This window comes from Caretta caretta, chromosome 22, assembly GCF_965140235.1.
Source record: "Caretta caretta isolate rCarCar2 chromosome 22, rCarCar1.hap1, whole genome shotgun sequence".
Taxonomy (NCBI): Eukaryota; Metazoa; Chordata; order Testudines; family Cheloniidae; genus Caretta; species Caretta caretta.
The window spans coordinates 23,052,681-23,074,306 of NC_134227.1; the positions used below are offsets into that span (position 1 = coordinate 23,052,681).

General features: G+C 49.9%; 1 protein-coding gene across 2 annotated transcripts; it reads left to right on the forward strand.

Moving 5' to 3' along the window:
- The first annotated feature begins 12,956 nt into the window (after positions 1–12,956).
- On the forward strand, positions 12,957–21,571 carry IL10RA (interleukin 10 receptor subunit alpha). 2 transcript variants are annotated; one of them, XM_075122214.1, is made up of 7 exons: positions 12,957–13,110; positions 16,061–16,181; positions 16,365–16,549; positions 17,102–17,271; positions 18,277–18,424; positions 19,359–19,483; positions 20,025–21,571. In XM_075122214.1, exons 1-7 carry the CDS (start codon positions 13,047–13,049, stop codon positions 20,997–20,999), a joined length of 1,788 nt encoding a protein of 595 aa, XP_074978315.1. In that variant the 5' UTR covers positions 12,957–13,046; the 3' UTR covers positions 21,000–21,571. The 2 variants fall into 2 exon arrangements, with proteins under 2 accessions (XP_074978315.1, XP_048683297.1); XM_048827340.2 differs by having other exon boundaries at positions 12,958–13,110; positions 18,274–18,424.
- The last annotated feature ends 55 nt before the right edge of the window (positions 21,572–21,626 follow it).

Sequence of the window (21,626 nt, forward strand, 5' to 3'; positions counted from 1 at the left end):
GATAATCTGTTATGGGCAGTGACACTCAAAGCCTGTGGGACCCTCGGAGGTTTTATTCCATTCAGAGATGGTCTGTTCAAGGCAAGTCTCACATTGAGTGGCTCGCAAATGTTCTCCCTGAGCTCAGAGCCACCCCAATCCTCCCCTTAATTGCCTTCCCCTGAGAGCAGCCCAGTTTCAAGTGAACTCCCATGGGCGTGAGGTCACACTCGTAAGGCTCCTAGCTGGAGAGTCTGACTCAGAGGACACAAAGCAGGTGCTGTCATGTCACGCCTCTTCGCCTGATCACTTATTGCCAACCTGGGAGAAAGGGACCCAGCTCCTGCACAGCAGCACAGACCAACCTGAGGTTTCCAGCTGTGAGACACAGATCTCTGGCTATTCTGTGCTGCCCACAAGCCACAGGGAGGCATGGGAAACAGTATAAATTAGAACATCCCTGAGACTTCTCTCAGTTACACCAGGGGTCTGAGTAGGCCCTCCCACTGCCCCAGAATATGGGAGACACAAACATGGCTCCTTCCCACACCTTTCATCCTGAGCTAAAGGCAGGAGCAGATTGCAGAGGAGAATCAGGGCCCTTATCTCTTGGGAGATTTTGTCAAAAGACCCCTCCCTCTCCCGACCCACATTCCTTTGTCACTCCAAAAGCCACAGCTGGAGGAGAAAATGGAACCTAATGGGTAGCTGTTACCTGTGAACCTTCCTGCTAGTTTAAACGTTCAGTGACAATATTCACTACCCTGGCTCCTGTGGAACGATGTGATGGTCCATTTCTGACAGAGGAACAAACCATATCTCCGAGCAACGTCCTATGACAGAAGCAGGAAGAACTGGGGTGACCAATCTCTGCTGCAACAGGACACTATGAGAGTGGCCTCTCGACTCCACATGCCAATGGGGAGCTGTCCCCAGTCCCTCCAGGGAGCAGTGGGCTGGCTGCATTACGCGGAGAAGAGTCGCTCCCATGTTGCTGTGTGATCTCGGGCAAACACTGCGTGGCGAGAGAAGGGAGCCAGTTAAGGGCAGCATTTCAGACCCTTTCCTGACACTCTGTTGGCCAGATCCCCCATGGCCTGCCCCTCCTGCAGTCACTTACAGCTGTGCAAAGTGTGGCTGGAATGTTCCTCCTGGGGAATTTGGATTGGGTAGCGTTTCACAGCCCTGTGTAAACGATGATAATGCAAGAGCAAGGGGGTGGGGAGTCATGCCCTCTGAGTCCCCCGTTGTTCTGCCATTTCCCCGGGGTTCCTCCCTCCCATTCACACTGCAACCCTCTTTTCATCCAGCTCCCTACCCACCCCAAATGCTCTCACTGGAAAGCCAAGGGTGGAGCCAGGGTGTCTGGAGTGTAGAGGAAAGCAGCAGCGGGTTTCTCCCTGCAGGGATTGGGATGAACATTCTCTTTGGTTTTGATCCTCCATATGTGGCTCATATGATTCTGCAAACTCAGTCACCCAACCTGGTTCCCTCTAGCCTCTTGACTCAGCTGTACAGGAGTGGGAATTCCACATGATCTGAATGCCAATCCTGCAGTCATTTCAGCTACCGTAGGGACTGGCCTCTGGTTTGCTCACAGGTTATATAGAACTTCCTGGTCCGTGGTGCACAGCTGGGATTGTGCTGATTCACAAGAATTCTAGAGCAGAGCTGAGCAGGGTCCCCCCCCCATCCCAAAAGTATATACAAAATGGCTTTTGGACCAAACAATTTCATGGGAAATTTTAATTTTGTTTTAAGTTTTCTGTTTTTCCCTTGAGAAACCGGAAACCAAATATTTGTCAGTGAAAACTGTCAGTCTTCATTAAAAATTGCCATGTTTCAGTTTTTGGAAACCGAAAATTTGATCAAAAACAGGTTTTGAAAATGGAAGAATGTGAGCTGGAAGTGACTTTTTAATTCCTAATTTGAAATCCCCCCCTCAAATGGCATTTTTTTTACCCAGCTCTTAGCTATAGTAGAGAAGCCCAGAACTTTGCCCATGACAGTCCCCCTGCATTTGGTCCACTATCCAAACTCCCAGATGCCACTCCCTGCGAAGGGTGCTGTGACGTGTGACCAGCATGCAGGTTTCCGAGCTAAGATGCACTGTAATTAGAATAAAACGCCTTGCATTGTCAGTTGGAAAGTGGGCTGAAAACACTTCCAGATCCGAAAGCTGCTTGCACAGGAATCAGTGATGCCACAAGCTGCAGGGCTGTGCAGATTCAGCTTCTCTGTGCACTGGATGGTTGAGGCTTCCTTCTGGACACTGATCCCAGACCAAGGGCAGTCCTTCCCAGTGCCTCGGGACTGAAGAAGAGGTCTGTGCTAACACCCTTTATCTCCCCGCAGAATGTGATCAGTCTCTGGCCCTGGGAGGCCCTTCCACACAGCATCATGGTCCAGGTAAGTACCATTCGAGTCTCTGGGATCCCCTGAAATGGAGGCACTGTAAAGCATGCTGTTGCTATGGGTTTGTGGGCAGGCAGCCACAGGGGAATGCAGCAAATGGCTTGGTGATAACTAAGGCTACGATTTAGTTGCGGGTATTTTTAGTAAAAGTTGTGGACGGGTCACAGGCCGCCACTTTTTGGTTATTACCTGTAACCTGTCCACGACTTTTACTAAAAATACCCCATCTAAATCTTAGGTGCTGGGGAGGGGAGGGGCGCTCCTGTGGATGCTGCTGTTCTGGGAGGGAGAGGTTTCTGGGGGACGCTGCTGCTCCTGGGGAGCCGGCGGCCCGGGGGGCTGCTGCTGCTCCCAGGCCACTGCTCTGGGGCCCAGGATTAATTGCCTGGAGCCCCCCAAGCAGCAGCTGGTGCGGTTGGCCCCGGGGCCACCCCAGCTGCTCGGGGGGGCCTTGGGGTCAGCCACCCGGGCTGCTCCAGAAATCATGGAGGTCCTAGAAAGTCATGAAATCCATGACTTCCATGACCTCTGTGAAAGACTTGCAGCCTTAGAGATAGCCAAAGTCTTCAGCTTCTCTTCAGTGTGTAACTTGTCTCATGGACAAGTTATTGCTTTTTAGGCTCCATTGCCATAGAGAGCAGCTATTGAGTATCCTCATTCAGAGAATGTTTCTTTAACTTAGGTGGAAGCCACACAACCACAGGCTATGATCTTATCCACTCTGTGATTGTATCAGCTCTGGCAAAAACTGGCGTGGACAGTCCTTGGAAGAGAGAGTACCAGGAAAGCCTAGGATATCTGAAGAGGTGGGACTGGTGATTCAGTGTCTCTCTTTACACTGAGTCAGTGCTCAAGCAACCCCCACCAAGGAGATGTCTTTTTCCAGGACATAGACAATTCACTCCCATAAGACTCAGAACCAGACCACTTCTTGTCACTGAAGGTCCCATGGCACTTTCTGGAAGAGTTGTGGGGGTGAGCCAAGGTTACCTGGCCAAATTCCACTCGGTAACTACATCCTGCATTTGCTCAACCCCTTCTGCAGTTTCAGTTGCACCAAGCATATTTCTTCACTTCCTGTCTTCAGCTGTTATGCAGCTCTGACCCAACAGGGCCCATGAGAGCTGAGACGTCCCTCACCTGCTGAGATCTGACCCAGGAGGACTTGCTTTCCTACATGTCCTCTCCATCAGTTTTTATGGTGCTGCTGCATTTGTCCCCTAAGTACAATCATTGGTAAGGCAGGTTTCCTGCTCTGAGTGGTGGAAGTGAACATCAAAGGAATTAACACCTACTTTCTACAGCCATTGTCTTTGGTTCCTGCAGCCAAAGAGTGACGGACCTTTCTAATTACTGTTTAGTACTTGTTAGACAGCAGCACAATAACCACCAAACCCATAGCGAGATCTTTAACATTCAAAAATTAATACAGTCATCTTCCACGCCCTTGCCTGTTGCCATTTCACAGATGTTGAGAGATGCAGCAGATCGGGTGGGTTCTTCAGGGCACAGCAGGTTTTCCATCTGCCTAAATTCTTTCTGTGTTGTAACATAAAGAAAATAAAGATGAAATTCTCTTGTGCTTGTTGACCTATGGAAGGACTTTCCTAAATATTGACTTAAAGTGCAATAACTCTGCAAGCCATTATTATTAATAATGCAAATCAGGGCTGCTTGGGCCCTTTGCACACCCAGACTCTAGCTGCAAGGCACAATTTCCTAATCTTTGTTGCAGACGGGACCATGACGACCATTCATCCCGACCTCTCCCACTGCATGGCTGGAGAACCTCTCCCCCCCACATCCCCCGTCATAGAATCAAAGAAGATTAGGGTTGGAAGAGACCCCAGGAGGTCATCTAGTCCAACCCCCTGGTCAAAGCAGGACCAATCCCCAACTAAATCATCCCAGCCAGGGCTTTGTCAAGCCATTGCTCCTTGTTCTGTCATCTGCCACCACTGAGAACAGCCGAGCCCCATCCTCTTTGGAACCCTCCTTCAGGTAGCTGAAAGCTGCTATCAAATCCCCCGTCACTCTTCTCTTCTGCAGACAAAATAACCCCAGTTCCCTCAGCCTCTCCTCATAAGTCATGTGCCCCAGCCCCCTAATGATTTCCGTTGCCCGTTGCTGGACTCTCTCCAATTTGTCCACATCCCTTCTGTAGTGGGGGGACCGAAACTGGACGAAATACTCCACATGTGGCCTCACCAGTGCCAAATAGAGGGGAATAATCATGTCCCTTGATCTGCTGGCAACTCTCCTACTAATACAGCCCAATATGCCGTTAGCCTTCTTGGCAACAAGGGCACACTGCTGACTCATATCCAGCTTCTTATCCACAGTAACCCCTAGGTCCTTTTCTGCAGAACTGCTGCTTAGCCAGTCGGTGCCCAGCCTGTAGCGGTGCATGGGATTCTTCCTTCCTAAGTGCAGGACTCTGCACTTTTCCTTGTTGAACCTCAACAGATTTCTTTTGGCCCAATCCTGCAATTTGTCTAGGTCACTCTGGACCCTATCCCTCCCCCCAGCTTAGTGTCATCCGCGAACTTGCTGAGAGTGCAATCCATCCCATCATCCAGATCATTAATGAAGATGTTGAACAAAACTAGTCCCAGAACAGACCCCTGGGGCACTCCGCTTGATACCGGCTACCAACTAGACATCAAGCCATTGATCACTACCCACTGATCCCGACAATCAAGCCAGCTTTCTATCCGCATTATAGTCCATTCATCCAATCCATACTTTTTTTAACTTGCTGGCAAGAATACTGTGGGAGACCATATCAAAAGGTTTGCTAAGGTCAAGGTGTATCACATCCACCGCTTTCCCCATATCCACAGAGCCAGTTATCTCATCATAGAAGGAAATCAGGTTGGTCAGGCATGACTTACCCTTGGTGAATCCATGTTAACTGTTTCTGATCACCTTCCTCTCCTTCAAGTGCTTCAAAATTGATTCCTTGAGGACCTCTTCCATGATTTTTCCAGGGACGGAGGTGAGGCTGACTGATCTGTAGTTCCCCAGATTCTCCTTCTTTCCTTTTTAATAGATGGGCACTATATTTGCCTTTTTCCAATCGTCCGGGACCTCCCCCGATCGCTACGAGGTTTCAAAGATAATGACCAATGGCTCTGCAATCACATCAGCCAACTCCCTCAGCATCCGTGGATGCATTAGATCCGGATCCATGGACTTGTGCATGTCCAACTTTTCTAAATAGTCCTTAACCTGCTTCGGCCTTCCTGATTACACCCCTGCATGCTTGAGAAATATTTTTATACTCCTCCCTAGTCATCTGTCTGATTTTCCACTTCTTGTAAGCTTCCTTTTTGTGTTTAAGCTCATCAAAGATTTCTGTTAAGCCAAGCAATTTGCCTGCCATATTTGCTATTCTTCCTGCACATCGGGTAAGTTGTTCCAGTGGTGAATTCTCCGCAGCGTGATACATTTACACCTTCTTTCTAGTTTGAATTTGTCTAGTTCCAGCTTCCAGACAGTGAATCTTGTTCTTCCTTTGGCTGCTACACTGAACAGCCCCCCACCATCAGAGATCTCTTCCACACATAGGTACTTACAGGATACCTCACTCTGCAGCCAGGAGCCTGCTTCCTGGCTCGGGTAGATAGACACACCACGCACTAGCTCTGCTTGAGTGAACACTCAAACTAGCAGTTAGTGGGGGTAGCACAGACAGTAGCTCAGGTAGGCCACACAAATCCATGCAGACCCCTTGGGTACATGCTTGGGCTGCTAGCCCAAGCCACTCCATGCTTCCCACAGCTACATGGCAATTTTTAACCTGATAGCTTGCACAGAGCTAGTGCATGTCTGTCTACCTGAGCCAGGGAAGCAGGCTCCTAGCTGCAGCGTAGACCGTACCCGGAGACCATGATCAAGTCACCTAAACATCTCTTGGCTCAGCCAACTAGCTGGAGCTTCAGAAGTCTCTCAATGATCATCTTTCTCCACCCACACATCCCCCCCCACCCCCCAGCTTTGCCATGTCACCCGGGGTGAGGGAAGTGAGTCCTGTGGGGTGAGAGGGAACCCAGGGTCTGTGTCAGTTCTGAGAATGCATTTGTGGAGGGAGCAAGGGAAACAGTGCGGAGCAGATTCCTGTTCGGGGGGAGGGACTGGGGAGGCCACCCTGGGGCGCAACACAGGGGGATGAAGCTCCCCTCACTCAGGCACGCTGAAGTCGGCAGACCACAACTGGTTCTCCACACCATGTGGCACCAGGGCATGCCCTGCTAGCATTTGACTCCGTACCTGGGGCCCCTGCCGCAGCAGCCCCTGACAACAGTGTATTGGCATCATAAACCATGGCAGTGGAGGCCCAGGTAATGAACAGCTGCCTAAGTGGGAAGGAAATTAACACTAGCTCATTTCCAGCTCTCCTCTCATAAGTGGCTTGCCATAGTGTCCTTTATCGGGGTTTGTCACATGTTCTAAAGGTCAGCATTGCACCTGCTGATCACACTGGGCTGGGTGCTGCATGCATTCAATAGGTCAGCTGCAAATGCAGCCCACACACTGCAAGGGTGCTCATGCCCTTCCCCTCTCCCATGTGATTGGACTGGATGTTGTGATAATGATGCAGAATGGCTGCTCTGGACATTGCTGCATTTCAAACACTGTGTCTGACAAGGTGGATGGATGTAGAGTACATGCATGTTTGTCTTTCCTGCGCCATCATGACTCTGGGGTTCATTTTGTTTTGCCGCCCCTACATTTGTTGTTTTCACGCTCTGTTGTTTGCTGGTGTAGAGCTGGAGGGGGCTCATCAGGCCTGTGCAATGCCAGTGAATTTGTACATGCGTGCACCAGATCTGAATTTGGCCTGTCCATGTGCTGGCCAGCACTTGGGTTCCCCTTCACCTCGCCCATTGCCTCTGAGAATGATTTACAGACTCACCTTCGGGCAACTCCAACAATGATTTTTACAAAGCCAAATAAGGAAACAATGAGTCATACAAAACTCTTTAACCAACTTCATCCCCACCACCTTTCCATGCGAACTGTGGATTCCTCACACAGTTTGTTCACTTGCCCGAGCTGCATTTTCACATGCTAACATGGCTGTGTAACCAACACATTAGTTACGTAAATCACCTTGAGCAACAGCTATCCAACTAGGCAGCAGTGCTGCAGGGTCAGGCTCCCTTATGCATCCTCTGGGACCAAAGGTATTTACAAAAGGACAAAAGGAAGCCTTAGCAGTTCTGGTTTGAAAGAGCTTTCTCCCCCCCCCCCTCCCCCACCAGCTCTATCTGCTGCTGCATTACCCTGTGAACTGCCAGCATGAAACAAAACCTCAAGCCAGAGCAGTAACTTCCCCAGCTTCCTGCGCAGGTATTATTGCAAAGCCCATGTTGTGCGATGCTCGTTTAGACCCCAACAGTGCGCACCTGGTGTCATCCTGGGCAAACTCCTCTGCTGCATGGACTTTTCATTAAAGAGACAGAGGCACCTGCTTCTGGTGAGACAAGGGGGCCCACAACGGGAAAATTAGTCCTCCCAATTAAATAAAACAATCCCCATGGGGGGCAGGGGCCAACTCAATGGACTCCACTGAAAATATGTGCTCACCAGGGAAAATATTTTTCCACTTCTGCTTCTAGGCCGTTTTTACAGTGCTGAGCTGCAGCACCATCCCATAACTGGGCATTTCACTGTAAGACCCAGTCCCTGAGCAGTCCTCTTGGGACCCATTGTTACGTCGTGTGGGGAGGGGGTGGAGCGACGGTCAGACTCAGAGGTGCGAGGGAGAGTTGCACAACGGTTCTCATTGCTATTAGCTGTCTTGCTGGGGCACCCTAGGCCCCCAGCCAGGGATCGGGGTCCCAGGACAGCCGGCAATGAACAGGCTGCCTGACCAAAGAGCTCTCCCCAGCACCGAGAGGCTGATATTTTTTTTAGCTTTTTGATATTTTGGTGGAATCTTGAGCCAAGCCAAACTTTCCCCTGGCTTCCCAGTTTTAATCCTTTAACTGGGGTGAATTTGAGCAGAGGAAAACCGTAGGGTGTGGCTCTGGGAAAATCTCCAAGTAATGAGAAGCAAAGAGCTGGGGAACAGACTCCCTGGGGGAAGCCCCATTGCTTGGGCAGTTATAACAGGCCTGGACACTGAGCCCTGACCAGTGCTCTGCAGTGCCTCGCTCACCCTGACAGCAGCACCTGCCCCGAGCTAGCATGGACAATGAGCTCATTCAGTCTCACAAAACACCCCACAAGCAGCAAAAATTCCTCCAGGCCTGAGGCCAAGAGTGAGTCAATGGCACAACCCAGAACAGACCTTTGAATCCCAGCTCCCTGTCCCCTCTTCTAACTCCCTTGGCTGTCACTCGTAGGAACTTCACCGAGTTATCGAAACTCGTGTCACTCTGAGAGGCCATTGGGTGCTTTCCAGTGTGTTGGAGATGTGGAGCAGGTGGTCAAAGCAGAGATTAGTCAATAGCTTGGAGCATGAAAGGGAAACTCAGCAACACTTTCATAATCTGATATGATCATAAACCTCAAGCCTCCCCTCCCCAGCCTGTGTCCCTGTGTCCCCTCCTGAGCAGAGCCCACACCCCTCTCCAGGACAGATTGGTGTGTGGAGGGTTATGAAGGTGAGTGAAGCCACTCTGCCCTCGTTTATTATCACCCCCTCGTAGGCCATGGGACAGGGCTGGAGGCGTCTGCACATGGCTAACTGATGAAGAAGCCTGTGGGATATACAGAGGGCTGGGGCCAAGGAAGAGCAATGTCTATCTTGTCTGCTGCCTGCACAAGGCTGGGCAGATTAACCCACCAGGGGAGTCCAAGGGCCTTTCCTCTTTCCTTAGTCTGACACCATCAGCTCCCTGTAGCAGGTCTCCAAGCCCATATCCAGGTGGGCTGGCTCGCCCTGGCAGACAGATGAGAGGTGTACTGTGGAACTAGGACTCCCAGAGGCAGTAGGTGAACAGCTGAAGATACTGGGTGTGTCTGCAGTGCCTGGCGCTTGTGAACGGCCCAGGCACATCCAGACCGTACATGCCTGCGATGCTGCCGAAGGGACAAGCCATGTCGGGAACACACGTGTTTGCCCTGCCGCCGAATGCCGCCAGGTCCCCGCTGTGATGCTGAAGGCACTGGAAAGAAGGCACCTGCCGCCCCGCAGAACCCAGCAGGCACCTCTGAATCTCAGGCCTCCCGCGTGTCTAAAACACATGTGCTGGGAACGCTGCTGAAAGTACCTGACCCCTCTGGCTCTGAGCACACCTTGTGTGCAAAGCCCTGCCGTGCTGCTGAAGGCAGCAGGGTGCAGAGTCTCCAGCAAAGCTCTCTTCAATTCACGAGGAAGCCAGTGTGTATGAGTGGCCGGGGTGGGGGTGGGGGGCTAGGAGCAGCCCTCGATATTTCCTGCCAAACAAGCTCCGGCCCTGCAGCGCCAGGCTGGGGTGTGAAACCAGCACTCTCAGAATGAGTGTGCTCCACAGGTACGATTTCTCCTCAGTCCGTTTCATTTTCTTCTAAACTGTGCACAGCCTCCCCCAGGCCCCTCAGCCCACTGCCCGGCTGGACATGGCCATCCATGCTCTGCTTTCTTAGTGCGTCCTCCTTCTGCATTTCTCTTCCTCAGGCTTTTCACTCCAAGGGTTTTGCCTGAAACAGAAAGTAGCAGAGTGCGGGGAGTGTTGGCGTCTTCATTTCAGGCCTTGAGGGGCCCTCTAGTCAGCATGGATCAGACCTGACTAAGGGGACAGCTGTGAATTGACAGGGGACCGGCAGCTTCCCCCGCTCCAGTCCCCGGAGAAAGCAGGGGGTAGCCATGCTGATGTAGCAAGTGGAATTGTGCACACCTGCTGCCCCATCTATTGCCCTCCGGCTGCCTCCGCCCGCAAACTCCCGGCTCTTAGGCCACGCGACGCAGCCTGGTTCCTAGCACAGTGAGTGCCACTGGTCTAGAGCTGGGGTAGCAGTGTTTATTTTCCCATTTGTTGAGTTTCTTATGGGCTTGGGACCTTGCCCTGCATTTCTCAGCTCCTGGGTCCCTGCAAAAGCCCTGACGTTCCTGTAGGATTTCCAGGCTCACTTTGCAGGAGCTAGAGTTTCACATCTGGGCTGGGTGAGGATCTGAATTTAAGGGGCTCATCTGCAGGGTGCCAGCAGGGGCATACCCAGGAAAATGGGGAGATTCAGAAGAGAAATTTCCTGCCTCTGAGATCTCGTCTATTCAGTTCTGGAATCGCCTCCTGAGGAGGGCAGTGAAAGCCTCATTGCTTAAGACATTTACAAGTACCCAGGACAAAGCCCCAGCGGACCCAATCTGCTGCCCCTAGGAATGGGACTGGTTAGCTCTTCTCCTTTGTGGAGTTCTGCAAGCCAGTGACCTGAGCTCAGCCCAGGAGCTGGCTGAGGTTGCCCATCATGGGTGTGCCAAGGGGCTGACATCTGCTTAATTTCTCTGGGTCTTTTCTGTCTCATTCTGTTTATTTACACAGAGGAGGCACAGGTGGGAAATTCTCTTTCTCCCCTCAGCTCTACTTGAGTTTCTGAAACAGAAACTGCATCTATCACATGAGGGCTGCTGCACAGCTCACCGCCCACAGGAAAACCCCCCAGCCAGGGGCTTGGTTTGGATTCATTTTGCAATAGCAGAACAAAGCATTCAAATAAACTCAGTGGCCTTACAAAGCTTGAAGTACAAAGCAAGTGCCACATGTCCAAATCCGTCCTGGCATGCTGGGCATGAATGAGGCACTGTGGCATGGCCAGACCCACACCCCAGCTCAAGCATGTGCAAGAAACCCCTGTTCAGTGCCTTAGATCTAGATGCTGGGAGGATCTCTCGGAGACCACTTTGGCCTTGGGCTGCAGGATGGCACCCAAAACTTTGAAAATCTGAAGAGCCCAGTGACCCCAGCCAAAAATATAAATACCAAGATGTCTTCAGAAAATCCCCAATGCCTGCTGTTTAGAACAGGACATTTAAACACAACCCAGAGTTTAGGAAGAGCTATCACACCTCCTGCTTCAGGGCATGATCTGACCTCCAACAACTGGGAGTCAGAAAGATCTGGGGGCAGCTGATCTCATAACTTCAGGGTTTCTTGCATCTTGCTCTGAAGCAGTTGGTGCCGGCCACTGTCAGAGATGGGACACGGGCCGAGTTGGCCCATGGGTCTGATTCAGTCTGGCCATTCCCACACCCTTATGTAAAATCATTGTTAAGAGTCACTGCATGGACTGTCTGCATGGGACTGAATTTCTCCCCCTGGCAGGATGGATTGATTTAAATTACAATTTAATCCCCAAGTGGAAAACTGCAATTTAAATAATTGATTTTAATCAACTTTTCCATTTGTACTTCAGTCATTTTCTAAAGCAAGGTGCATTCTCATTGGTTGATATGACCATTAAAATATGTTGATTTACTACTAAATAGAGCCTTTACACCAAATTTGGTACATCTTTTTGCTACCTAGGAGTGGACCTATAACTATATTTATTTATTTAAGCACAGTACATAGCTTAATCTTTTCAGCTTCTTATTAATTACTTGTACATTTTACTATGTTAGAAAATGGTGGGTGAGATATTGCTGATTTATTATATCATATAACTGTTTGCTCATGATTTGTGTCAAGCTGCTTTAGGATGGTAACTGGAATTTAATTAAACACACATCAGGATATCAAATTATTTTATTAAACAAAACAAGCTCTTAGTGCAGTACATGACCTACTGTGCCATATTTATAAAAGCTTGATCTCAAAAGTTGGAAATTTTTCCATTGATAACCTGGATTTGTGCTGGAAATGGCCCAACTTGATGATCACTTTAGATAAGCTATTACCAGCAGGAGAGTGGGGTGGGAGGAGGTATTGTTTCATGGTCTCTGTGTATATAATGTCTTCTGCAGTTTCCACGGTATGCATCCGATGAAGTGAGCTGTAGCTCACGAAAGCTCATGCTCAAATAAATTGGTTAGTCTCTAAGGTGCCACAAGTACTCCTTTTCTTTTTGCGAATACAGACTAACACGGCTGCTACTCTGAAACCTTTCTTTATATAGAAAAGCAGCCTTTAACTCAAAGTTTTGAGACTCATGGATTCAGCACATTTAATTTTTATTTAAATGTTTTAAGAGATTATAACAAATTGAAGCCTAAACATATCTTGAATTAAATTCAAATTTCACTTTAAACCGGTTTATTTTTAAAAAGAAAGACATAATTTAAACAAAAAAATAAAAAAATCTGATTTAAATACTTTTTCTTTTCAACATTGATTTTTCTCTACCCTGCCCACTGGCATGAGATGTGCTTTTCCATTCTATTGTAATAGCAAAAGGACCGTTGTCCAAGGGGTGGATAGACCATTTGGTGCGATTTTCTTTTTTCTGTAACTAGCAGTTTTTCATAGAAAAGTCCCTGGCGTGATTCGTTATAGGCCAGTTGGAGGAAATACCCAACTGCTGTTGACAAATTAGCCGCGGAGGAGTGGGCGGAAATTAGAGAAATGTGGAAACAGCAGAAGAGCTGTGGTGTAATGCTGACGCCCCCTCAGACGTCATACTGAGCTCAGCCTCCAAGAGGAAAAACAAGGGTGCTAGTGAGACCTACAGAGATCACAGCTTTCTGCTCTCCCAGCTAGGTACATGCGGACAATGCAGGTCCCAGGATGGCACCAGGTTTCTCAGCACTGACAGTGGGGGTTGTGGTGTCCCTCTGCCTGCAGATATATGGTAAGCCATCTTCAACCCTTAATCAGCAGCCAGTGACTTCCCTACTTCTTAAATAATAATCTAGGGGGCCTCCTGCTCCCTTCCTTCCTCAGCACCATGATTCAGAGCCCAGGGTTGGGGTTCAGAGCTTGGCTAGGTGGGCTAAGGATAGGGGGAAGTGTGTGGAACCTCTTGGATTTTTAATATTTCATTCATATTTATTTGTATCCTTGCTTTCACATGAGATTTCTCTGGGTGACACTGGCAGGGCGGCAGGAGGGAAATCCATCACTCTCTCCTCTACTTGAAGTACACATCTTCAATGCCTGAAATCCCCATTTGTCCCCATACATTGTCTGTCTCCATTCGGGGAATGCTAATCTGGACCCCAGTTCCCTATGAACATGGCCCCTTGTCACTGCAAAGACCCTCTGTGAAGTCAGCGTCACCAACCTCCCTGAGCTTTGCTCACTTGTGCTGGCGCACCATGGCTTTGGGAGCAGGTGGTGGGTTAATATTTGTTATTGAACGGCAGGTGCTGCAAAGGAGGTAAACAGGAAAGCAGTAACTGCCGTTAGCTGATAATATTTTGACATTGGACCTGGAAATGTTCCAGCTCAGAAGACACAAGGTGTTTGGAGACCAGAGGTCTTTCCCCTCCACATAGTGGCAGGATGGCTGGATGCAAGCTGAGAACTAAGTCATTTGAAGTTTGCAGTTACCCAAGGTCCCAGAGGCAGTCCGTAACTGTGACCGAGGAGGAAATTGAACCCAGGTGTCCTGCCTCTCACTCTAACCACTGGACCAGCCTTCCTAGGGTTTTGTCTAAAGGGTAGAGTCATTCTCAGATGTGTTCCTTTTCTGAGTGTCTTACTTGCCATTGTATCCATGCTTATACTGGCTACACCAAGGAAGATGATGTCCCTCCATAGCCCACAAATCAAAATACCCAGGGCTGCAAGGAGCTTGCAGCCCATCTCAGTTGGATTAAATCAGCAGCAGCTTCAGAAAGGAACAAAGTGACAGGAAATTCTTTCAAACAAATTCCACGGACAGTGTTTTGTCTGGTTAGAAAATCCATTCTCCATGCCCATTCCCTAGAATGCCACTCTCACCTGGTCAAGTCTAGGAGCTGGGTTTCCTCTGGCTGGGATTTTTCTGAAAATATCTCTGCACTTTCCTGCCTTCAGCATAATCTGTCACTAGCAAGTACAGCACTTCTGTGTCATTTCAAATAACTGTCAGGTGGTTCTAAGTTCAGCAAACTAGTGTCAGATAACCATCCCTTAGTCAAAGCGGGGGAAGAGGATAACATTGAACAATTTAATTGCCAAAGCACTGTCAAAATATTAAATAAATATTCTTCAGAACACTTCATGGTCCAGTGACTGATCAGGAGACTAGGACTTGTGGATCTGGTTCTATTCCTCGCTCTGCTACTTATTTCCTGGGTGATCTTGGGCTCGTCACTTAACTTCCCTCGGCCTCAGTTTTCCAATCTGCAAAATGAGGATATTGATTAGAGCTGGTCAGGAATTTTTCAGCTAAAGTTTTCATCATTGAAAAATGCAGATTTGTCAAAATTGAAACTATGGTAAAGAGCCAGTTTCAATGAATTTCCGAACTCAGAAACCTGTGAACATTTGTTTACACATTTTCAAAATGGAACCACGGGTTGGTGCTTCTCACCTCTGTTTTTGTTGTTGTTGTTGTGGTATTAATGAGAAAGAAAGAAAGAAAGAAAGAAAGAAAGAAAGAAAGAAAGAAAGAAAGAAAGAAAGAAAGAAAGAAAGAAAGCTTTCAGCAAGTTCCTTGCTTGGAGTTTCACTCTGTGGCTTTCCTGTTAGGTGTGGACAGCACCTAATGAATATTTTAAAAGTCACGGCAGGTGGTATGTTTCAGAGTAACAGCCGTGTTAGTCTGTATTCGCAAAAAGAAAAGGAGTACTTGTGGCACCTTAGAGACTAACCAATTGATTTGAGCATAAGCTTTTGTGAGCTACAGCTCACTTCATTAGATGCATACTGTGGAAAGTGTAGAAGATCTTTTATACACACAAAGCATGAAAAAATACTTCCCCCCACCCCACTCTCCTGCTGGCAATAGCTTATCTAAAGTGATCACTCTCCTTACAATGTGTATGATAATCAAGTTGGGCCATTTCCAGCACAAATCCAGGTTTTCTCACCCACCCCCCCCCCCCACACACACACACACAAAGCTGCTGGCCCCAGGCATTGAGAGTTTAACCGCCAGGGTGCGATCACTGAGAGCTCAGCACTCTGCTTAAAATGTTCTTTCCTTTTCCTTTGAAATGAGTGAGCCTGGGGGCAGTGATGGAGTCCAACAAATGCAGCTTCACACTGAGCCTCCTGGGAGGATTGCGGACACCATACAGTGCAGTAAGAGAGACTAGGGGGTTGTGGACCATATGGCTGGCATTGCTGTCATGACTCTGTTCATGGGCTACTTACGTGGGGCTCTGAAGCTCAGGAAGGTTCTACTGGGTGGAACGTGGAGCAGGAGAAGACAGAACATGATAGATAGATGGAGAGAGGGAAAAGCAGAGCAGCTGATGCAGAGATGATGTAGCTGCTCCCAGGGAGGTGATATTTATAGCTATGACCCAATACTCTGCAGAAGCTCCCAGGGGGAGCAGAGTTCATCCCTGTTGTTGTTTGTGGAGGGGGTCTGTGTCTTCTCCATGATAAGTGCAGAGGAGACACTCTCTCGGAGAAGGATGGGCCCTGCTGGAGGATGAGTAGAATGAAAGGGTTGTTGCTTCTAATGCTGGGTTTCCGAGACAGACTGGAACTTCCCCCACATTCCTGTCCCCAGGCCCAGCTCTGGAGTGTGTGCTGAGGTGAGCACATCACTGCAATAAGATCACACCCCACAATGCACCTGGACCCCTTGGCTCATCCCCAGGACTGGCCTGCTGCAAACTCTCCCTTTTGATTCCTTCCTGCAGGTGAGAGTCTGTCCCAACCAGGCAAAGTGCAATTTGTTGCTGACATCTTCAACTATGTCCTGCACTGGACGCCCGGAGTGAACTACTCCCGTGACACGTTGTATGAAGTGGAATATAAGCTGTAAGTACCCAGGACCATAGGGAGATGAACTCGCCTCTGAAACCCAAGTCACTTTTGCTTTACACTTGCTCTGATATTTAATGTGCAAATCAGTTCACAGAAATCTTGTGCTAACTTTCCAGCAGCCCTAATGCTTCCCACACCCAGAAAACATTTCATTAAGGAGTGACATTCTCCCTACAGGTATGGTAAGTCTCCCTGGATGGCTGTCCCAGACTGCACTGGGATCTCTGGGCACTCCTGCAATCTGACCTACCAGATGATGGACACTCAACCATCTTCTCCCCGCTACTATGCAAGAGTTAGGGCAGTATCTGGAAACCGCACCTCTCTCTGGGCCAGGACGAACGCTTTTTCCCCAAAAGAAGGTACCTGGGGTTTTTCCATCATTTTCTCTTCTGGACCCTAAAATCCATAGCCACAAAACTGCATCCTGTAAACTTGATTTAGCTGCTAGCAAATATCTTTCATGTGCTTGGTGTCAGAGCTCTGTTTCTGCTTAGCTGGGGAGCTTACTCCTGCCCCTGCTATATGATTACTCAGGTGCCTAGTCACTAAGTGCTAATAATGACAGCTGCATTCATAAAGCACTCGCAGCCCGTGCGCTGGCCACGGTGCTCAAGAGAGTTCATGGCAGAGTCACTGCGCCAGAGTTCATTCTGACAAACTGTTTTGGGTTAGGTGAACAAACCTCATGTGACAGATGTTAGTCACAGCACTTAATGCACTACTGCCAGGGGTGAGATGCTGGGATGGTGAGGGTGGGCTAAGAACTTGGATAGAATAGAATAGAAGAGTGGCACTTGAAATGCATGTGGGCCGAGAGCTGTTTGACACTGGGCTCCTGTGATTAGAACAAACCTCTCTTAGCGGAACGAAAGAGAAACAATTCTCATGGATTCTGTATTATGTTTTTCCAGCTACTCTGCGTCTATCAGATGTGAGTCTGTCTGTGAGAGACAACACCATCCACGTGAGCGTGCAGCAGCTGATCCTGAAAGTGGGGAACAAAACGGTCTCATACAAAGACATACAAAAGTATGGTAGACAATACAGAACGTATGTCAGGAGGGCGTCAGACAATCTCCAGGTGAGACAGCCAGCACTTGTGTCACCCAGACTCCAGGGGTGGGGGACAGTGTCGATGGCCTTCATACTTAGGACTGGTTGAGATGCTTTGAACAAGACATTTTTAAGTTGAAAAATTGCCATGATTTAAACTAAATGTTTTGTTTTTTTACAAAAGAATCAACAATATTGAATTTTTTTATAAACAATAAGTTGTGAGGTTTTCACCAACGCTGGCACTGGAATAGATCCCAAATCCATCACTGGGACATTTTGCTGAGTCGATTTTCAGTCAATGAGAATGAGCATTTCAATTAAAAATATAAAAGAATTTCACAAAACCCAGAACATTTATGGACCATGAACCGTAAAATGAAAACAACTTTGAAAGAGCAATGGTTTTCAAGAGAAAGAGTTTAAATGTTTGACCTGCTCTAATATGGACAGACAGAGAGCAACATGGGCCAAGGTGTTCTGCGTTCAGACCTGAAGCCAATCCAGGGATCAGGTGCAAGTAATTGTGATGTGTGTGCAATAGCACCTAATGGCCCCACACTAGAGCAAGACCCCATTGCACAGACCAGAGTAAGAGACAGATAAGCTCAATAGATGGTTATCCCCATTTTACAGATGGGGCACTGAGACCCAGGGAGATAAGCATCTTGCCTAAAGTCACCAAGGAGGTCAGTGACAGAACTGGCAATAGAACCCAGGAGTCCTGAGCTGCTGCCCCAGGTCCCAGCCACAAGGCCACACTTGCACCCTCAGCTACCTGCACTGTTGGAAAAGTGGGAATCTCATGAGATCAGCTGCTCACGTGAACATCTGGCTACTCCCAAGACATGCCCAAGCCAGCCTGAAAGCAGGCCCACTTCAGACCCAGAACCACAGGGGCCAAATCAGGTGAAAGAACCACCTCCAAATGTCCAAGAAACTCCCCAGGTTCTGGTCTACTGGGCTGCTCTGTGCTGGTCACTAGTGCCCAGCCTGCCAAAGGTGACAGTCCTTCTGGTGACTATTTCAGCAGGTACAGGTGGAGACCAGAGAAGAGTTTGACATCCCCATGCTCCTGTGGGGCGAGGAGTACTGCATCCGTGTAGAGCTATGTGTCCTCTCCAGGCCAGTCGCCTCCAACATGACCAAGGAGAAGTGTGTCGCGATCCCCAAGGAGGACGGTAAACGGACACGCTGGGTCTATTGGTCTTACCTGGGTCTGAGCTCCACCCATCACTCTGGCAGAGCCACTGCTGGATATTTCCCTGCCTGCTCCTCAGCTGCCATGCGGACCCTTAGGGACCATATGCTGCTGACGTATGGTTTGGCAGCTCTTGGGCTGCTCTGACTCATGCCTGGGGTGGGGTCCAGTGCAGACTAGCTCTCAGAATCAGAGTGCTGTGGCCATATCCTGATGCCTTCCATTCCCCAGATCCTCCTGTTCTCCATGTGGAGCTTAGGCACAAGGGAGACTCTGCCCCAGAGAGTTCCCCCAGGAAGGATGCTCTTGAGGTGGCATTGAGCCTCCCCACTCGAGGGACCCCTCCATGACACAGCAGAGCCACGTGGCCAGCTCTGAAGTCCTCACGACATTCCCAGAGCCCTGTGGCTGAGATGACTCCCACGCCCTGTGAGGTCAGGGGCACCCAGCCTCTGGGGCCTGCTGCTGCCTGTGCCTAGCGTATGGCAATAGCCACTGCACACAGGGACAGGCGGAGAGGGAGGAGGGGCTGGAGGAATGTGTGTGGGAGGGAAGAAGAGACTGTGATGATATGGCCCTGGAGAATAAAGCTACTGGGGAGCCCCAAAATCCTCTAGCCAGGCCATATACACCCCCAGAGATCCTCCTGTCACACTTACACAGCTCCCCGCAAGATACTCCCCCTCACACACATACTAGCCCTCCAGAGATCCCCCCTCACACACACACTTGGGGCTTCTCAGATCAAAGGCTCTAGAGATGGACACACCTCGTTTGTCAGAGCCTCGGCACGGTTCACGTCCCTTATCTCTGCAGGGCGCCATGTGCGCCTGTTGCCTGGCCGACAATGGCAGCGTGACTCAAGAGCCTGTGCCACAAGGGCACGCTAACTCCAGTCTTCTGTTCCTTTCCAGAGAGCACGGGGATTATATCTGTCGGCGTTGGCATCTTCCTCCTCGTTTTCTCAGCCACTCTTCTCCTGGGCACTCTTCTACTCTGTGCATACATAAAGCAACCCGTCAGGACACCAGGCATATTGGTAAGCCGACCAGATGCTAATGGCATCTCTCTGACTCCCAGTGTGGCAGGGTCCCTCTGGCGTATTGTTGCTAAGTGCAGTGGGCAGGCAGATCCCTGCCGCACACAGCATCGCTGCTCTGCGTGAGCACAGAGCTTGTTGGTTCCCAGGCTGTGGGAGCCATGTTCTCCAGGAGGCAGGGTGCTGACCCAGAATTCAAAGCCCCCGGGTCTAGTTTCAGCTCTTGCCACCAGTCCACACTGCTCATGTTTTCAAAAGGGCCTCTGTTTTCCTGCCCACTTTGCAGCCCCCTGGGCCGAATGGTCAGACATGCAGAGCATGGGTGGCTCCAGAGGGCATCAATGGGAGTTGGGTGTGCTCAGCACCTCCAAAAGGGGCAAGCACTGCTGCAGTGGGTCCACCAGCAGAGCACTGCCCCCTATGGCGAGTGCTGGTGTGGGTGTAGATGTGGGGAGTGAGCCAAGCAACAAACAGTAACAAGTAGAGGATGAGGGAATGAAGCAAGATAACCCATCTTCCTGCTTCTTTCCGCCCCTCCCAGAAATCTCTCCTAAAACCCTCTGGGTCAGAGCATGAGCACTTCCCCTTCGGGGCCAGGGACGTGGTTGTGTGCTTGGATGAGGAGTCAGTCCAGCAACTCTCCATGTGCCAAAAGGACCCCATGCAACACAGCAGCACAGACAGCGGCTCCAGCCCTGCACAACAGCCACCAGACAAGGGCTGCGTGTTCCTGACCTTCCCTGATGACTGTGAACGCCGGCTGGAGCCGGAAGGCCTAGCACGGGGGGACAGCAGTTGCAACAGCACCGACAGCGGCATTTGCCTACAAGACTCTTCCTCTGGCCTGAGCCGGTTCTGGGGCTCAGAGAGCCAGGACTACAAAAGACAGCTGCCAGGGAGTGACGATAGTGGCATAAGCCTGGTGTGGCGTCCCCCGTGCCTGACACACTCCGCCAGCAGCAGGGACTATACATCTGTGGATGAGGGGCAGGACCAGCGTGAAAGAGAGCATGACTCTTCCCCGCCGGCCAGGGGGCTCAGCCAGGAGGCTGTGGAGTTTCGTGGGTACCTGAAGCAGCCGAAGGGTACCATAGAGAGGCAGCAGGACAAAACTGAGGGACAGCTTCCCACACAAAGCCCTGGCAGGACCGATGTCACGCTGGAGATGGGTTGCTCTGAGCCTGCCCTAGCCAAAGGCTACTTGAAGCAGGCATCCCCAGAGCTCACCTGCGGCAATACAGACACGGTGCTCGCTGGGGAGTCAGGCTTCCTGGGCTTTACAAGCAGGCTGGAGTGCAGCGGCTCGAGTCTGCTCAACTACGGGGCGCTGGGCATTTCTGTGCCCTTGAAATCCCTCCCTGAGCTCCCCAAGGCGCCCTTTGCATTGGACATCTTCAACACAGACCTGCTGGGCACCCTGCCTCTCATCTCCAGCTTACATTCAAATGAGCGACTCTGCCTGGAAATCGACTCTCGGAGCCTGCTGGGGGCTGACTGCAAGGACAGTCGCCGATAGGCCAGGCTGGGGAGAGTCTGCTCCTGGACTGGAGTGAGGCGTCACATGGGGAGCTGCGAGCATAGCAGGCTCTCTTTGTATGATTTGTTCTTAACTACCTCATGTAGTGGTGTCCCTGGGGGAGCAGCTACTGTGATAAGCTATTGCCAACACCATGAAAGTTGTGCTGATGGGAGCCACATCAGAACTGCAGAGCTGAGGGAGCTGCAGCCTACCCCCCATCCACAGACACAGCCTCCACCAAACAGGGCAGTTGGCCATGACAGAGATTCCCACCCATCTCCATTCAGTACAGAGAACGTGTCTCTCCCCTGCTGGAAACATATAACGTGTCTGTGGGAAGAATGGGATAGAGGCAGTAAGCTGTATTAAAATTGTGCGGCATTTCTGCATGGACATTAGTCCTGGGGCCCAGAGATATCCTTTCCCTCTCTTCTCTCACGCAAGGGCTATTAACAGCAGCAAGACCCCTGACATATTTATGAGTGTTGTATATTGACTATTGGAAATGTTTTGCCTCTTTTGTTCAAATAAATGTTATTTATTTAATTTTTAAATATATAAAAGACAAATGGTGTCATTTATTTCAGTGTATCTTCTTGTGTGTGAGTATTGAAGCTACAGCTG